This window comes from Oncorhynchus tshawytscha, linkage group LG05 (assembly GCF_018296145.1).
Source record: "Oncorhynchus tshawytscha isolate Ot180627B linkage group LG05, Otsh_v2.0, whole genome shotgun sequence".
Classification (NCBI taxonomy): domain Eukaryota; kingdom Metazoa; phylum Chordata; class Actinopteri; order Salmoniformes; family Salmonidae; genus Oncorhynchus; species Oncorhynchus tshawytscha.
The window spans coordinates 2,002,945-2,020,232 of record NC_056433.1 but is presented as its reverse complement, the minus strand read 5'-3'; the positions used below and the strand labels follow the sequence as shown (position 1 = coordinate 2,020,232).

General features: G+C 44.7%; 1 protein-coding gene across 1 annotated transcript in view; it reads left to right on the top strand.

Annotated features, from left to right (window-relative positions):
* The window catches only part of LOC112236138 (intersectin-2-like), a 99,209-nt gene extending 82,919 nt beyond the window's left edge, over window positions 1-16,290 (top strand). Inside the window, exons 7-12 of the mRNA XM_042321302.1 lie at window positions 4,090-4,183; window positions 8,428-8,570; window positions 11,812-11,875; window positions 11,953-12,090; window positions 12,202-12,308; window positions 16,010-16,290. Of these exons, the coding sequence (XP_042177236.1) occupies window positions 4,090-4,183; window positions 8,428-8,570; window positions 11,812-11,875; window positions 11,953-12,090; window positions 12,202-12,308; window positions 16,010-16,290 (827 nt within the window). The remainder of the gene's footprint in view (window positions 1-4,089; window positions 4,184-8,427; window positions 8,571-11,811; window positions 11,876-11,952; window positions 12,091-12,201; window positions 12,309-16,009) is intronic.
* Window positions 16,291-17,288: the final 998 nt, after the last annotated feature.

Genomic DNA, 17,288 nt, shown 5'->3' with positions numbered 1-17,288 from the left:
AGAATTTCATATGGTCAGATGAAACCAAAATATAACTTTTTGGTAAAAACTCAACTCGTCGTGTTTGGAGGACAAAGAATGCTGAGTTGCATCCAAAGAACACCATACCTACTGTTAAGCATGGGGGTGGAAACATCATGCTTTGGGGCTGTTTTTCTGCAAAGGGACCAGGACGACTGATCCGTGTAAAGGAAAGAATGAATGGGGCCATGTATCGTGAGATTTTGAGTGAAAACCTCCTTCCATCAGCAAGGGCATTGAAGATGAAACGTGGCTGGGTCTTTCAGCATGACAATGATCCCAAACACACTGCCCGGGCAACGAAGGAGTGGCTTTGTTAGAAGCATTTCAAGGTCCTGGAGTGGCCTAGCCAGTCTCCAGATCTCAACCCCATAGAACATCTTTGGAGGGAGTTGAAAGTCCGTGTTGCCCAGCAACAGCCCAAAAACATCGCTGCTCTAGAGGAGATCTGCATGGAGGAATGGTCCAAAATACCAGCAACAGTGTGTGAAAACCTTGTGAAGTTTTACAGAAAATGTTTGACCTCTGTCATTGCCAACAAAGGGTATATAACCAAGTATTGAGATACACTTTTGTTATTGACCAAATACTTATTTTCCACCATAATTTGCAAATAAATTCATTAAAAATCCTACAATGTAATTTTCTAGATTTTTTTTCTCATTTTGTCTGTCATAGTTGATGTGTACCTATGGTGAAAATTACAGGCCTCTCTCATCTTTTTAAGTGGGAGAACTTGCACAATAGGTGGCTGACTAAATACTTTTTGCCCCACTGTGTGTATATATTTCTATAATATACTGGCTGTTAGGATGTAATCAGACCTGATATATATATATATATATATATATATATATATATATATATATATATACGGGCTGTTAGGATGTAATCAAACCTTATTTAAACTGGCTGTTAGGATGTAATCAGACCTGATATATATATATATACTGTATATATACTGGCTGTTAGGATGTAATCAGACCTGATATATATATACTGTATATATACTGGCTGTTAGGATGTAATCAGACCTGATATATATATATATATACTGTATATATACTGGCTGTTAGGATGTAATCAGACCTGATATATATATATACTGTATATATACTGGCTGTTAGGATGTAATCAGACCTGATATATATATATATATATATACTGTATATATACTGGCTGTTAGGATGTAATCAGACCTGATATATATATATACTGTATATATACTGGCTGTTAGGATGTAATCAGACCTGATATATATATATACTGTATATATACTGGCTGTTAGGATGTAATCAGACCTGATATATATATATACTGTATATATACTGGCTGTTAGGATGTAATCAGACCTGATATATATATATATATACTGTATATATACTGGCTGTTAGGATGTAATCAGACCTGATATATATATATACTGTATATATACTGGCTGTTAGGATGTAATCAGACCTGATATATATATATACTGTATATATACTGGCTGTTAGGATGTAATCAGACCTGATATATATATATATATACTGTATATATACTGGCTGTTAGGATGTAATCAGACCTGATATACAGTGTTCAGACCACTTCGCTTTTTCCACATTTTGTTACGTTACAGCCATATTCTGAAATGTTTTAAATACACATGTTTCCTCATCGATCTACACACAATACAATAAGTATAAACAGGTTTTTAGAAACTTTTGCAAATGTATGAAAAACAGAAAATACCTTTCTTATGTAAATATTTGGTCCCTTTGCTATGCGACTGTAAATTGAGCTCAGGTGCATCCTGTTTCCATTGATCATCCTTGAGATGTTTCTACAACTTGATTGGAGTCCACCTGTGGTAAATTAAATTGATTGTGGTAAATAAAAAGGACAATATATATTGGTCATATCGGTCATGGCTCCCGAGTGGCGCACAATGGGATTGCCTTGCAGTTCTCCAGCTGTATCCACTGAAAGCGCACGAGGTTCAAGGCACAAGGGCAGGGGGCACGGGATGGGCCGCAGAGCCGCGCACAGAAGACAGACCTAGCCCATGGGGAAGGGTGGAGGGAAGGGAGGTGTTGGATCCCCACCCCACCACACTGGGTAGCACAGAGCAACGCAATGATAATAATGTCTAGGAAAACGTTCCCGCTGTTCTGTTCTTAGTGCCAATCTGTAAATTCAAACTAAAACAATGATGGCATCTTTATGCTTTCGTAAATAAAATAATGATAAAAATGCCGATGTTTATTTAGTTATGGATCAATAACAAATTACTTTTGTGAATAAATATCACTGAATTACAGAAATCTCCTCCAATCCTCTATATGTAATTATTGGCGGAGAGTCACGTCATATTTTTCGATATACTCTGTAGGCGACATGAGTCTCACTAGTGTTGAGTAATGTGCTGTTAAAAGTGGTGTAGTTTTATTTATTGAAATTTGAATTGAAGTATCAGAATTCTTTAAATAGCCAGTACTGTACTTCCGACCGTCACGATGTACAGCGCCATATTTTCCGTTCAATCCTAACGGAAACCACAGAGGCTCTTTTTTTTTTTTGGAATAGAAACACCATAATATTAATCAAATTAATTAAGTACCAATCAAAAGTTTGGACACACCTACACATTACAGGGTTTTTGGTTTTATTTTTACTATACTACTACATTGTAGAATAATAGCGAGGATATCACAACTATGAAACAACACACCTGGAATCAGTTCAGAACAAATTCTTATTTACAAGGACAGCCTACACCTTCCTCCCCGTCGAGGAACTGAACCTCGGTCTCACACGTGCCTGCATTCTCTAGTACAGCCACTTTTGAAGGCTATCAAATTCTTCTCAAAAATGCCCTCTGGTGGTCAAACTAGCACTAATGGAACCAGTAGTTCACACTTACAGTAAATATGTGCCATATATAACGTAGGTACATGACGTAATGACTCCATACCTATATAACGTAGGTACAGGACGTAATGACTCCATATAAGATGTGGCGCTACATGTGCAACACAGCATTCCTAACCTGGCCCACAATGTCTGCTGTGTGGATCGAGCAGTCAACAAGTCCAGCAGTCATTTGAAAGAGTAACAACATTTCAGCGAGACAACTCAAAGGTGAAATCCATTAAATCCAAGATAATGGAATTCATTGCCCTTGATAATCAACCGTTCTCTGTCGTGAATGATGTTGGCTTTCGCCGACTGGTCGAGCACCGGTACACACTACCAAGTGTGATGTTTTTCAGATGTTGCCCTACCAGAGTTACACATTAATAGCGTCACTGCTATTAGCTTCATGACATACTATGGAATGGTGTTTGCGTGTCAAAAGATACACGTCAAATAACACTATTTGTGTGTGTGTAACCTTTATTTAACAAGTCAGTTAAGAACACATTTTTACAATGACGGCTTGCACCGGACGACACTGGGGCAATTGTGGGCTGCCCTATGGGACTCCCAATCACGGTCAGATGTGATTCAGATGCCTTAGACTGCTCGGGAGCCCTAATATTTTTCCCCCAACACCACTTTCAATCAATTTGTTTAGCAGAACCTCATGCCAAATTGAGTCACACATTTCTTTTAAATCAACAAACATGAGGAGACTTTGCCTTTGTTTTGGTTTGTTTGTGTGTTTGTTTGTCAATTAGGGTGTGCAGGGTGAATACGTGGTCTGTCGTAAGGTAATCTGGTTGGTACATTGTTTTCACTGAGAAAATGAACTAGTCTGCTGTTAATGACAATGCAGAGGATTTTCCAAAAGTTTCTTTTGACACATATCCCACGGTAGTTATTGGGTTCAAATTTGTCTCCACATTTGTGGATTCGGGTTGTCCTTGGTTTCATGAGAAGATGAGAGCTGAGGATGATAAAGAGTATAGCCAATTAGAATTAGTGGTCTTTATATTTTTTTATTTCATCATCAACACATGCTTTAAAAAATCAAAATCCAATCAAATTTTTATTTGTTTTGTTTGTACTTTGCTATAGAGCCAAAAAGAAGTGGTTTACCCACACATCTCTGTTTCGATGGATAACTCTCTCTCTCCCTCCCTCCAGCACTCCCTCTGTCCTGCTTCTCCTCTCCAATGGCATTCTCTCCATCTGCTGGGATTTCCAAGGCTAACTCCCTATTGGATCTGTCCTCTAGCAGGTAACAACAAGCTACGTCCCTATTGGATCTGTCCTCTAGCAGGTAACATCAAGCTAACCCCAGATTGGATCTGTCCTCTAGAAGGTAACAACAAGCTAAGTCCCTATTGGATCTGTCCTCTAGCAGGTAACATCAAGCTAAGTCCCTATTGGATCTGTCCTCTAGAAGGTAACAACAAGCTAAGTCCCTATTGGATCTGTCCTCTAGAAGGTAACAACAAGCTAACTCCCTATTGGATCTGTCCTCTAGAAGGTAACAACAAGCTAAGTCCCTATTGGATCTGTCCTCTAGCAGGTAACATCAAGCTAAGTCCCTATTGGATCTGTCCTCTAGCAGGTAACATCAAGCTAAGTCCCTATTGGATCTGTCCTCAGGCAGGTAACATCAAGCTAAGTCCCTATTGGATCTGTCCTCAGGCAGGTAACATCAAGCTAAGTCCCTATTGCATCTGTCCTCTAGCAGGTAACAACAAGCTAAGTCCCTATTGGATCTGTCCTCTAGCAGGTAACATCAAGCTAAGTCCCTATTGGATCTGTCCTCTAGCAGGTAACATCAAGCTAAGTCCCTATTGGATCTGTCCTCTAGCAGGTAACATCAAGCTAAGTCCCTATTGGATCTGTCCTCTAGCAGGTAACATCAAGCTAAGTCCCTATTGGATCTGTCCTCTAGCAGGTAACATCAAGCTAGGTGTGTGTGTGTGTGTGTACAAACATGCGCACGCGCGCCAGGGTTAGCACTGGCGGTAAAAAAATTGAAAAGCGCAAAAAACATTTGTCCACACCTCACCACACACCACCACACCACACCACTCACCTCACCACACACCACACCACACCACACACCACCACACCACTCACCACACCACACCACTCACCACACCACACCACTCACCTCACCACACCACACACCACTCACCACACCACACCACTCACCACACCTCACCACACCACTCACCTCACCACACCACACACCACACCACACCACTCACCACACCACTCACCACACCACACCACACCACTCACCACAACACACACCACACCACTCACCACACCACACCACACCACTCACCACAACACACCACACACCACACCACACCACACCACTCACCACACACCACACCACACCACTCACCACTCACCACACACCACTCACCACTCACCACACCACACCACTCACCACACCACACACCACTCACCTCACCACACCACACACCACACCACTCACCACACCACTCACCACACCACACACCACTCACCTCACCTCACCACACCACACACCACTCACCTCACCTCACCACACCACTCACCACACCACTCACCTCACCATACCACTCACCACACCACTCACCACACACCACACACCACTCACCACCACACACCACACCACCACACCACTCACCACACCACTCACCTCACCACACCACTCACCACACCACACCACTCACCTCACCACACCACACCACTCACCTCACCACACCACACCACTCACCTCACCACACCACTCACCACACCACACCACAACACACCACACACCACACCACCACACACACCACACACCACACCACTCACCACACCACACACCACTCACCACACCACTCACCACACCACACCACTCACCACACACCACACCACAACACACCACTCACCACACCACACACCACACCACCACACCACAACACAACACAACACAACACCACACACCACACCACACCACACACACCACACCAAAACACACACAACACCACAACACACACCACACCACACCACACACACCACCACACACAACAACACACCACACCACAACACACACCACAAGACACACACACAACAGACACACACACACACACACACACACACACACACACAACACAGACACACACAACAGACACACACACACACACACCACAATGTTTTTTAATTTATGGATAGCCAGGGGCACTCCAACACAACAGACATAATTTACAAAAGATGCCTTTGTGTTTAGTGAGTCCGACAGATCAGAGGCAGTAGGGATGACCAGAGATGTTTTCTTGATTAGTGTGTGAATTGGACCATTTTCCTGTCAAAATGTAATGAGTACTGTTGGGTGTCAGGGACAATGTATGGAGTAAAAAGTACATTATTTGTTTATTGAGGAATGTAGTGAGGTAAAAGTATAAATAGTAAAGTAAAGATAACCCCAAAAACGACTTAAGTACTTTACACCACTGCATGTTATGAACCCGGCATGAGGCTGTGTGTCTGTTTGGCAGTTTCCTCATTCCTCTTCTGAAACTAATGAAGGGAGATCAGGTTAGTGGGGCTCTCTGTGCAGCAGTGAGTTGGACCAGCAGACACTGCAGCCCCAGAGCTCTGAGATGACCGAGGGAGGGGCAATATGCAGCGGTGGAAATAGTACCCAATTGTCATACTTGATTAAAAGGAAAGATGCCTTAGTAGAAAATGACTCAAGTTAAAGTGAAAGTCACCCAGTAAAATACTACTTGAGTAAAAGTATTTTGTTTAAAAAAAAATACAAACTTTATTTAACTGGACAAGTCAGTTAAGAACAAATTCTTATTTACAATGCCGGCCTACCCGGCCAAACCCGGACGAAGCTGGGCCAATTGTGCCACTTATGCTTAAGTATCAAAGGTAACAGTAGAATGTATATAATTACTTCTATTAGGCAATCCAAACAGTAGGGATAACCAGGGATGTTTTCTGTTTAGTGAGTCCTCCAGATCAGAGGGATAACCAGGGATGTTCTCTGTTTAGTGAGTCCTCCAGATCAGAGGCAGTAGGGATGACCAGGGATGTTCTCTGTTTAGTGAGTCCTCCAGATCAGAGGCAGTAGGGGTGACCAGGGATGTTCTCTGTTTAGTGAGTCCTCCAGATCAGAGGCAGTAGGGATGACCAGGGATGTTCTCTGTTTAGTGAGTCCTCCAGATCAGAGGCAGTAGGGATGACCAGGGATGTTCTCTGTTTAGTGAGTCCTCCAGATCAGAGGCAGTAGGGATGACCAGGGATGTTCTCTTGATAGGAGAATTGGACCATTTTCCTGTCCTGTTAAGCATTCCAAATGTAGTGAGTGAGTAAGTGAGTGTAATGAGTACTGAGGCGAAAGTACAGATACCCCCCCCCAAATGACCTAAGTAGTGCTTTAAAGTATTTTAACTTTACACCAACTGGTTGAAATTGCTAAGTTTCTCACAGAAACAATAAAGGTAATATGAAATCATAATGCACTGTAATATTCCTCTCTGCCTCTCTCTGCCTCTCTTCTGCCTCTCTCTGCCTCTCTCTGCCTCTCTCTGCCTCTCTTCTGCCTCTCTTCTGCCTCTCTTCTGCCTCTCTCTGCCTCTCTTCTGCCTCTCTCTGCCTCTCTTCTGCCTCTCTTCTGCCTCTCTTCTGCCCTCTTCTGCCCTCTCTTCTGCCCTCTCTTCTGCCTTTCTCTGCCTCTCTTCTGCCTCTCTCTGCCTCTCTCTGCCTCTCTTCTGCCTCTATTCTGCCTCTCTTCTGCCTCTCTTCTGCCTCTCTCTGCCTCTCCTCTGCCCTCTCTTCTGCCTTTCTCTGCCTCTTTTCTGCCTCTCTCTGCCTCTCTTCTGCCTTTCTCTGCCTCTCTTCTGCCTTTCTCTGCCTCTCTTCTGTCTCTCTTCTGTCTCTCTTCTGTCTCTCTTCTGCCTCTCTTCTGCCTCTCTTCTGCCTCTCTTCTGCCTCTCTTCTGTCTCTCTTCTGTCTCTCTTCTGCCTCTCTCTGCCTCTCTTCTGCCTCTCTCTGCCTCTCTTCTGCCTCTCTCTCTGCCTCTCTTCTGTCTCTCTTCTGTCTCTCTCTGCCTCTCTTCTGTCTCTCTTCTGCCTCTCTCTGCCTCTCTTCTGTCTCTCTTCTGCCTCTCTCTGCCTCTCTTCTGTCTCTCTCTGCCTTTCTCTGCCTCTCTTCTGCCTCTCTCTGCCTCTCTTCTGTCTCTCTTCTGCCTCTCTCTGCCTCTCTTCTGTCTCTCTTCTGCCTCTCTTCTGCCTCTCTTCTGTCTCTCTCTGCCTCTCTTCTGCCTCTCTTCTGCCTCTCTTCTGTCTCTCTTCTGCCTCTCTTCTGTCTCTCTTCTGTCTCTCTTCTGCCTCTCTTCTGTCTCTCTTCTGTCTCTCTTCTTTCTCTCTTCTGCCAGACTGGGCTCTGCTTTTTCTGAAATCAATGTGAAATCAAATCTATCGCTCTTTTTCTCTCTCTCTCTCTCCCTCTCTTGCGCTCTTTCTCCTACTCCCTCTCCAGTTCTAACTCCTCCTCCACCACCTCCCTGGCCAGTAACTCTCCCAAGACGTGCTCTTGTGATTGGTCCGTTCCCCAGTCCACCAGGCTGAAGTACAGACAACAGTTTAACAGTCTGGACAAGCTGATGAGTGGATACCTCTCTGGTGAGTTACAACTACCTGTCTCGTCTCTCTTCTATCTCGCTCTTCTCTCTCGCTCTTCTCTCTCGCTCTTCTCTCTCGCTCTTCTCTCTCGCCCTTCTCTCTCGCTCTTCTCTCGCTCTTCTCTCTCGCTCTTCTCTCTCGCCCTTCTCTCTCGCTCTTCTCTCTCGCTCTTCTCTCTGCGCTCTTCTTCTGTCTCTTCTCTCTTTCTTCTTCGCTTTCTCTTCTTCTTTTCTCTCTGCCTTCTTCTGAATCTCTCTTCTGTCTCTCTTCTCATTTTTATCTCTTTATCTCTCTTCTGCCTTTTCTGCCTCTTTAATCCGATATTTTAATCTCGCTCTTCCTCGCTCTTCTCCCCTCGCTCTTCTGTCTCTCTTCTGTCTCATTCTCTGTCTCTCTCTCGCCTTCTCCTCGCAAATTTCATCTTCTGTCCTTCTTCTCTTCTTTCTCTCGCTTCTCCCCTCGCTCAAACAGATATCTGGGCTCTGCTTTTTCTGAAATCAATATATGTAAACCAAATCTATCTTCTCCCTCTTTTCTCTCTCCCCTCGCTCTTCTCGCTCTTCTCTCTCGCTCTTCTCTCTCCTATTTTCTTCTCTCGCTCTTCTCTCTCGCTCTTCTCTCTCGCTCTTCTCTCTCGCTCTTCTATCTCGCTCTTCTCTCGCTCTTCTCTCGCTCTTCTCTCTCGCTCTTCTCTCGCACTTCTCTCTCGCTCTTCTCTCTCGCTCTTCTCTCTGCCCTTCTCTCAGCTCTTCTCTCTCGGACAAGCTGCTCTTCTCTCTGCTCTTCTCCTCGCTCTTCTCCTCGCTCTTCTCCCTCGCTCTTCTCTCGCTCTTCTCCTCGCTCTTCTCTCTCGCTCTTCTCTCTCGCTCTTCTCCTCGCTCTTCTCTCTCGCTCTTCTCCCTCGCTCTTCTCTCTCGCTCTTCTCTCTTCTATTTCTCCTCGCTCTTCTCCCCTCGCTCTTCTCCCTCGCTCTTCTCCTCGCTCTTCTCCTCGCTCTTCTCCCTCGCTCTTCTCCTCGCTCTTCTCTCTCGCTCTTCTCCTCGCTTTTCTCTCTCGCTCTTCTCTCGCTCTTCTCTCTCGCTCTTCCCCTCGCTCTTCTCCTCGCTCTTCTCTCTCGCTCTTCTCCCTCGCTTCTTCTCTCTCCCTCGCTCTTCTCCTCGCTCTTCTCCCTCGCTCTTCTCCTCGCTCTTCTCTTCTCGCTCTTCTCCTCGCTCTTCTCTCTCGCTCTTCTCCCTCGCTCTTCTCCCTCTATCTTCGCTTCTCTCTCGCTTTCTTCTCCTCGCTCTTCTCCTCGCTCTTCGCTTTTTCTCGCTCGCTCTTCGCTCTCGCTCTTCTCTCTCGCTCTTCTCCTCGCTCTTCTCTCTCGCTTTCTTCTCCCTCGCTCTTCTCCCTCGCTCTTCTCCTCGCTCTTCTCCTCGCTCTTCTCTCCTCGCTCTTCTCCCTCGCTCTTCTCCCTCGCTCTTCTCTCTCGCTCTTCTCCTCGCTCTTCTTCTCTCGCTCTCTCCCTCTCTTCTCTCGCTCTTCTCTCTCGCTCTTCTCCTCGCTCTTCTCCTCGCTCTTTCTCCCCGCTCTTCTCTCGCTCTTCCTCCTCGCTCTTCTCTCTCTCGCTATCTTCTCCTCGGCTCTTCTCCTCGCTCTTCTTCTTTCTTTTCTCTCGCTCTTCTTCTCCTCGCTCTTCTCTCTCGCTCTTCTCCCTCGCTCTTCTCTCTCGCTCTTCTCCCTCGCTCTTCTCTCTCGCTCTTCTCCTCGCTTCTTCGCTCTTCTTCTTCTCTTCTCTCTCGCTCTTCTCTCTCGCTCTTCTCTCGCTCTTCTCTCTCGCTCTTCTCTCTCGCTCTTCTCCTCGCTCTTCTCCTCGCTCTTCTCTCTCGCTCTTCTCCTCGCTCTTCTCTCTCGCTCTTCTCCTCGCTCTTCTCTCTCGCTCTTTCTCCTCGCTCTTCTCTCTCGCTCTTCTCCCTCGCTCTTCTCTCGCTCTTCTCTCTCGCTCTTCTCTCTCGCTATTTTTTTTCTTGCTCTCTTTTCTCTCTACTCTTTCTACTCTCGTTTCTCTCTTTCTCTTCTTTGTCTTCTCTCTCGTTTCTCTCTTTTCTCTTCTTTCTCTTCTCTCTTCTCTCTCTCTCTCTTATTTCTTCACTCTGCTCTCTCGTTTCTCTCTCCTCTCTCTTCTCTTGTTCTTCTCTCCTCTCTCTCTCGTCTCTTTCTCTTCTCTCTCCAAGCTGATGAGTGGTTACAACTAATGTTCCTGACCCCTCGACCACTAACCGTACCTGATGTAACTTGTTTATTAACTTGTCTTCTAAGAGATGCTGAATCTCTAGTTGATGGTTGGAGAACGAGCTTCCTTCTCTTTGCACTTACAGAACCCGACCATTCTTGGCCCTGTCGGTTATACACTGAACGTCTGCTTGAAAGAGCCGCTAACCTAGCTAAGCCTCTACCGTTAGCCGTCAAGCTAACGCAGATAGTCCCAGATGAGTTTCCCGATGGAGGCCTCTTTGTCTGGAGAAGTGAATGAATGGTTCCAGAGCTGTATGAGCTGTATGAGCTGTAGGAGCTGTAGGAGCTGTAGGAGCTGTAGGAGCTGTATGAGCTGTATCTACTACGCTTTGATTCAGATCAAAACTGGATCCCTCAGAGATCCAATGCGGCTGATGATTATAGTCTTGACGTCTATTCATGCAACAAACAGTACTGATCTTACAAAAATAAAATTATATATATTGAATCATTAAAATGTAAGAACATTTCAGGAAACTGCCTACGTATTATATTTGCACATAGCTAGTTCAATATAGTACCAGGCTACAGTATATTAGTAAAACCTATCAAAGCACATCACACTGTAGCACTTTCTTTATTTTGATCACGCAGATCTTCCATGTTGTATCTATACTTTTCAAGTTACAGTATTTCCTTTATAACACTTTTTAATGACATCACAAAATAACAACCCAAATGACATTAGTGTTCATCACTGACCATTCCACACGTTCCTAGAAATATTATTCCAGTATTCGCTTTAGAATGTGTTAAGTGTGTTGTTGTTGTAGTTGTGGTCAGAAGCTATAATCTGTAGTTGTGTTGTTGTGGTCAGTACTTTTGGTCAGTGACCTTGTTTCTCGTTCAGATGAGGTCTGTGACCTTGTTTCTCGTTCAGATCAGGTCTGTGACCTTGTTTCTGGTTCAGGTCAGGTCTATAGTTAGTATCTTAGTTTGTAATACGTTGTTGTGTTGTGTTTCTCAGGCCCTCAGGTGAGGAATGCCCTCACTGCCTCCAACCTGACCCAGACACAGCTAGCTACCATCTGGTGAGTTTGTGAGAGGCTGTCTGTCTCTGTGTGTGTTCGTCTTTCTGAATGTGTGTATTTTATTGGTGTGGGTGCAGGACCCTGGCTGACGTGGATAAGGACGGTCAGCTGAGAGCTGAGGAGTTTATTCTGGCCATGCACCTGGTAGACATGGTTACGACAGGATGTCCGCTACCCCTCACCCTGCCCTCAGACCTGGTACCCCCCTGTCTTAGGTAACACACACACAGACACACACGTGCTCACACTATCTCTCTGATTGGTGTTTTGAATGAAGTCTTTCAGCGTTGTTTCAGGTTTAAATATTTTTTCTCTGTCTTCTGTAGAGATAGCAGGCCAGTAGAGATGTTGAATGGAACTGGGCCCTATCACTCCACTGGCCTGATAGACGGGACAGCAGAGCTTGAACCTGCACACAAGAACAAGAACAATGGTACATAACCTTATCCATAACCCTAACATAACCCTAACATAACCATGACCCTAACATAACCTTATCCATAACCCTAACATAACCATGACCCTAACATAACATAAATAATAAACCCATAATGATAACCCTAACCCTAACATAACCATGACCCTAACATAACATAACATAATAAACCCTAACATAACCATGACCCTAACATAACATAACCATAACCCTAACATAACCGTAACATAACCATAACCCTAACAAAACCATAACCCTAACATAACCATGACCCTAACATAACATAACCCTAACATAACTATAACATAACCCTAACATAACATAACCCTAACATAACCATGACCCTAACATAACATAACCATAACCCTAACATAACCGTAACATAACCATAACCCTAACATAACCATAACCCTAACCTAACATAACCCTAACATAACATAACCCTAACATAACCATAACCCTAACCCTAACATAACCGTGACCCAAACATAACATAACCCTACCGTAACCATAACCCTAACATAACCATAACCCTAACATAACCATAACCCTAACATAACCATAACATAACCATAACCCTATCATAACCATAACCCTAACATAACCATAACATAATCCTAACATAATCCTAACATAACCCTACCATAACATAACCCTAACATAACTATAACATAACCATAACCCTAACATAACCCTAACATACCATAACCATAACCCTATCATAACCATAACCCTAACATAACCATAACATAATCCTAATATAACCCTACCATAACATAACCCTAACATAACCATAACATAACCCTAACATAACCATAACCCTAACATAACCATAACCTAACATAACCATGACCCAAACATAACATAACCCTACCGTAACCCTAACATAACCATAACCCTAACATAACCATAACCTAACATAACCATAACATAACCCTAACATAACATAACCCTAAGATAACATAACCCTAACATACCATAACCCTAACATAACCATAACCCTAACATAATCCTAACATAACCCTAACATAACCATACCATAACCCTAACATAACCATAACCATAACCCTAACATAACCATACCATAACCCTAACATAACCATAACCATAACCTAACATAACCATAACATAATCCTAACATAACCATAACCCTAATCCTAACATAACCCTGACATAACCATAACCCTAACATAACCCTGATCCTAACATAACCATAGCATAACCATAGCATAACCATAACATAACCCTAACATAACCCTAACATAACCATAACCCTAACATAACCCTGACATAACCCTAATCCTAACATAACCCTAACCCTAACATACGATAACATAACCCTAACATAACCCTAACCATAACCCTAACATAACCGTAACATAACCATAACATATCATAACCCTAACATAACCATGACCATAACATAACCGTAACATAACCCTAACCCTAACTTAACCATAACCCTAACTTAACCATAACCCTAACATAACCCTAATCCTAACATAACCATAACCCTAACATAACCCTAACATAACCCTAACATAACCCTAACATAACCCTAACATAACCCTAACATAACCCTAACATAACCATAACCTAATCCTAACATAACCATAACCCTAACATAACCCTAACATAACCCTAACATAACCATAACATAATCCTAACATAACCATAGCATAACCCTAACATAACCCTAACATAACCATAACATAACCATAACCCTAATCCTAACATAACCCTAACATAACCATAACCCGAACATAACATAACCCTAACATAACCCTAATCCTAACATAACCCTAACATAACTATAACCCTAACATAACCATAACATATCCATAACCCTAACATAACCCTGACATAACCATAACCCTAACATAACCATAACATAACCATAACATATCCATAACCCTAACATAACCATGACCATAACATAACCGTAACATAACCCTAACATAACCATAACCCTAACATAACCATAACCCTAATCCTAACATAACCATAGCATAACCCTAACATAACTATAACCCTAACATAACTATAACCCTAACATAACCCTAACATAACTATAACCCTAACATAACCCTAACCTAAACCTAACCTAACCCTAACCTAACCATAACATAACCCTAACATAACCTGTCACGCCCTGGTCTTAGTATTTTGTGTTTATATATTTATTTGGTCAGGCCAGGGTGTGACATGGGGTTATTTTGTGTTGTGTTTTGGTATTGGGGTTTTAGTAGGTATTGGGATTGTGGCTGAGTAGGGGTGTCTAGCATAGTCTATGGCTGCCTGAGGCGGTTCTCAATCAGAGTCAGGTGATTATCGTTGTCTCTGATTGGGAGCCATATTTAGGCAGCCATATTCTGTGAGTGTTTTCGTGGGTGATTGTTCCTGTCTTAGTGTTTTGTATTTTCACCAGATAGGGCTGTTTCGGTTTTCATTATTTCATTTCGTTAGTTTTGTAGTTTCTGTATGTATAGGTTTTCCTTCATTAAAATATATCATGAATCAACATCACGCTGCATTTTGGTCCGATCCTTGTTCTACCTCTTCGTCAGAGGAGGAGATAGAAGAGAGCCGTTACATAACCCTAACCCTAACATAACCACAACCCTAACATAACCAGAACCCTAACATAACCAGAACCCTAACATAACCAGAACCCTAACCTAACCCTAACCTAACCCTAACATAACATAACCCTAACCTAACCATAACCCTGGCATAACCATAACCCTAACTATATTATGAGGGGTTATAGGTCGTTACAAGAGGAGACTGTCTCTCTTACCCCTTCAATGAGGCTGACTTTATGTACTCTCTCCTTCTGTCTCCCCCTGATCTCCTCTCCCCTTCTCTCCTCTCCTCTCCTCTCCTATCCCTCCTCCTCTCCCGTCCCTCCTCCTCCCCCTCTCACCTCCTTCTTACTCTCTCCTCCCTCCTCCTCCCCTCTCCTCTCCCTTCCCTCCTACTCTCCTCTCCCCTCCACGCACCCCTCCCCTCCCCTCCCTCCTCCTCCCCTCTCCTCACCTCCTCCTCCTCCTCTCTGCCTCCCTCCCCCTCCCCTCTCCTCTCCCCTGCCTCCCTCCTCCCCTCTCCTCTCCCCCCCTCCTCCTCCCCCTCCCTCCCATCCCTCCTCCTCTCCCCTCCCTCCCGTCCCTCCTCCCTCCCCCTCTCCCTCCTACTCTCTCCTCCCTCCTCCTCCCCTCTCCTCTCCCTTCCCTCCTCCTCTCCCCTCCCACCTCCCTCCCTTCCTCCTCCACTCTCGCTCCCATCCCCCCTCCCTTCCCTCCACTCTCCCTCCCATCCCCCTCTCCCCTCCCCTCCCATCCCTCCTACTCTCCTCTCCCCTCCCTCCTCCTCTCCCCTCCCTCCTCCTCTCCCCTCCCTCCTCCTCCCCCCGCTCACCTCCTTCCTCTCACCCCTACCCTCCCCTCTCCTCTCCCCTCCCTCCTACTCTCCCTCCCCTCCACGCACCCTCTCCTCTCCCCTCCCTCCTCCTCCCCTCTCCTCTGCCCTCCCTCCCCCTCCTCTCCCTCCCTCCTCCCCCTCTCTCTCTCCCCTCCTCCTCCCCTCTCCTCTCCCTCCCTCCTCCTCCCCCCTCTCCTCTCCCTCTCTCCTCTCCCCTCCCTCCTTCTCTCCTCTCACCTCCCTCCTACTCTCCTCTCCCCTCCCTCCTCCTCCTGTAGTATCGTATGAGGACCGTCTGAAGGAAAACTTTGCGCGAGGCAGCGCTGAGCTGGAGAAGCGTCGTCTGGCTCTAGAAGATAAACAGAGGAGGGAGGTGGAGATGAGAGAGAGGGAGGCCAGTGAGGCGCAGGGGATGAGAGAGGTGTGGGAGCAGGAGCAGGAGAACAAGAGACAACAAGAAGAGGAGAGACAGAGAGAGAGAAAGGAGGTGGGACCAGTGTTCATTTTGTCAACAAAAATAGACTCACATATTTGCGAAACACATTTCACCTTTCAATGATCTCTGACTAAAATCTGCCCACTAGGTGGACTGGACAAGAGTGGAGTGGAGAGAATGCACGTTTTCCATTTCCATTGATCACAGAAAACACTAAACCAACATAATTTATTGACAAGCTATAATCACAGAAACACTAGAACTAAACCAACATAATGTTTCATTTCAGTTGACTGAAACGAGACGAAATGATCTCTGACTAAAATCTGCCCACTAAGTGGACTGGACAAGAGTGGAGTGGAGAGAATGCATGTTTTTCCATTGATAAACACAATTAATATTAGCATCACAGATGCACAGTTCGGTTCAGCAGTCACAAGACACAGCTGACACGCACAGCCTTCATCAGCTGGTGAGCTACGGGGGAGTTAGCGATGAGCGTGGACAGAACGGCTTCTAATTATACTCTCTTGCTTCCCCGTAGCTAACCAGTCAACACCAAGCTTTCTAAGTTATCTACCTGGTTAAGAAACACAAGTTGCTTTATGAAATTTAAAAACAATAGCAGCATTGAGAAAAACAACAGTCCAGGTATGTGTTTTTTTGTTTTTTATTTTAGCTCAGCATATGTGGGAACTCCTTCAAGAATTTTGGAAAAACATTCCAGGTGATGCTGGTTGAGAGAATGCCAAGAGTGTGCAAAGCTGTCATCAAGGCAAAGGGTGGCTACTTTGAAGAATCACTTGTTGGCTGCTTTTCCTTCACTCTGCGGTCTAACTCATCCCTAACCATCACAATTGGGTTGAGGTCGGAGGATTGTGGAGGCCAGGTCATCTAATGCCGTACTCCATCACTTTCCTTCTTGGTCAATTAGTCCTTACACAGTCTGGAGGTGTGTTGGGTCATTGTCCTGTTGAAAAGCAAATGACAGTCCCACGAAGCCCAAACCAGATGGGATAGCGTATCGCTGCAGAATGCTGTGGTAGTCATGCTGGTCAAGTGTGCCTTGAATTCTAAATAAGTCACTGACAGTGTCCCCACCACCTCCATGCTTCACGGTG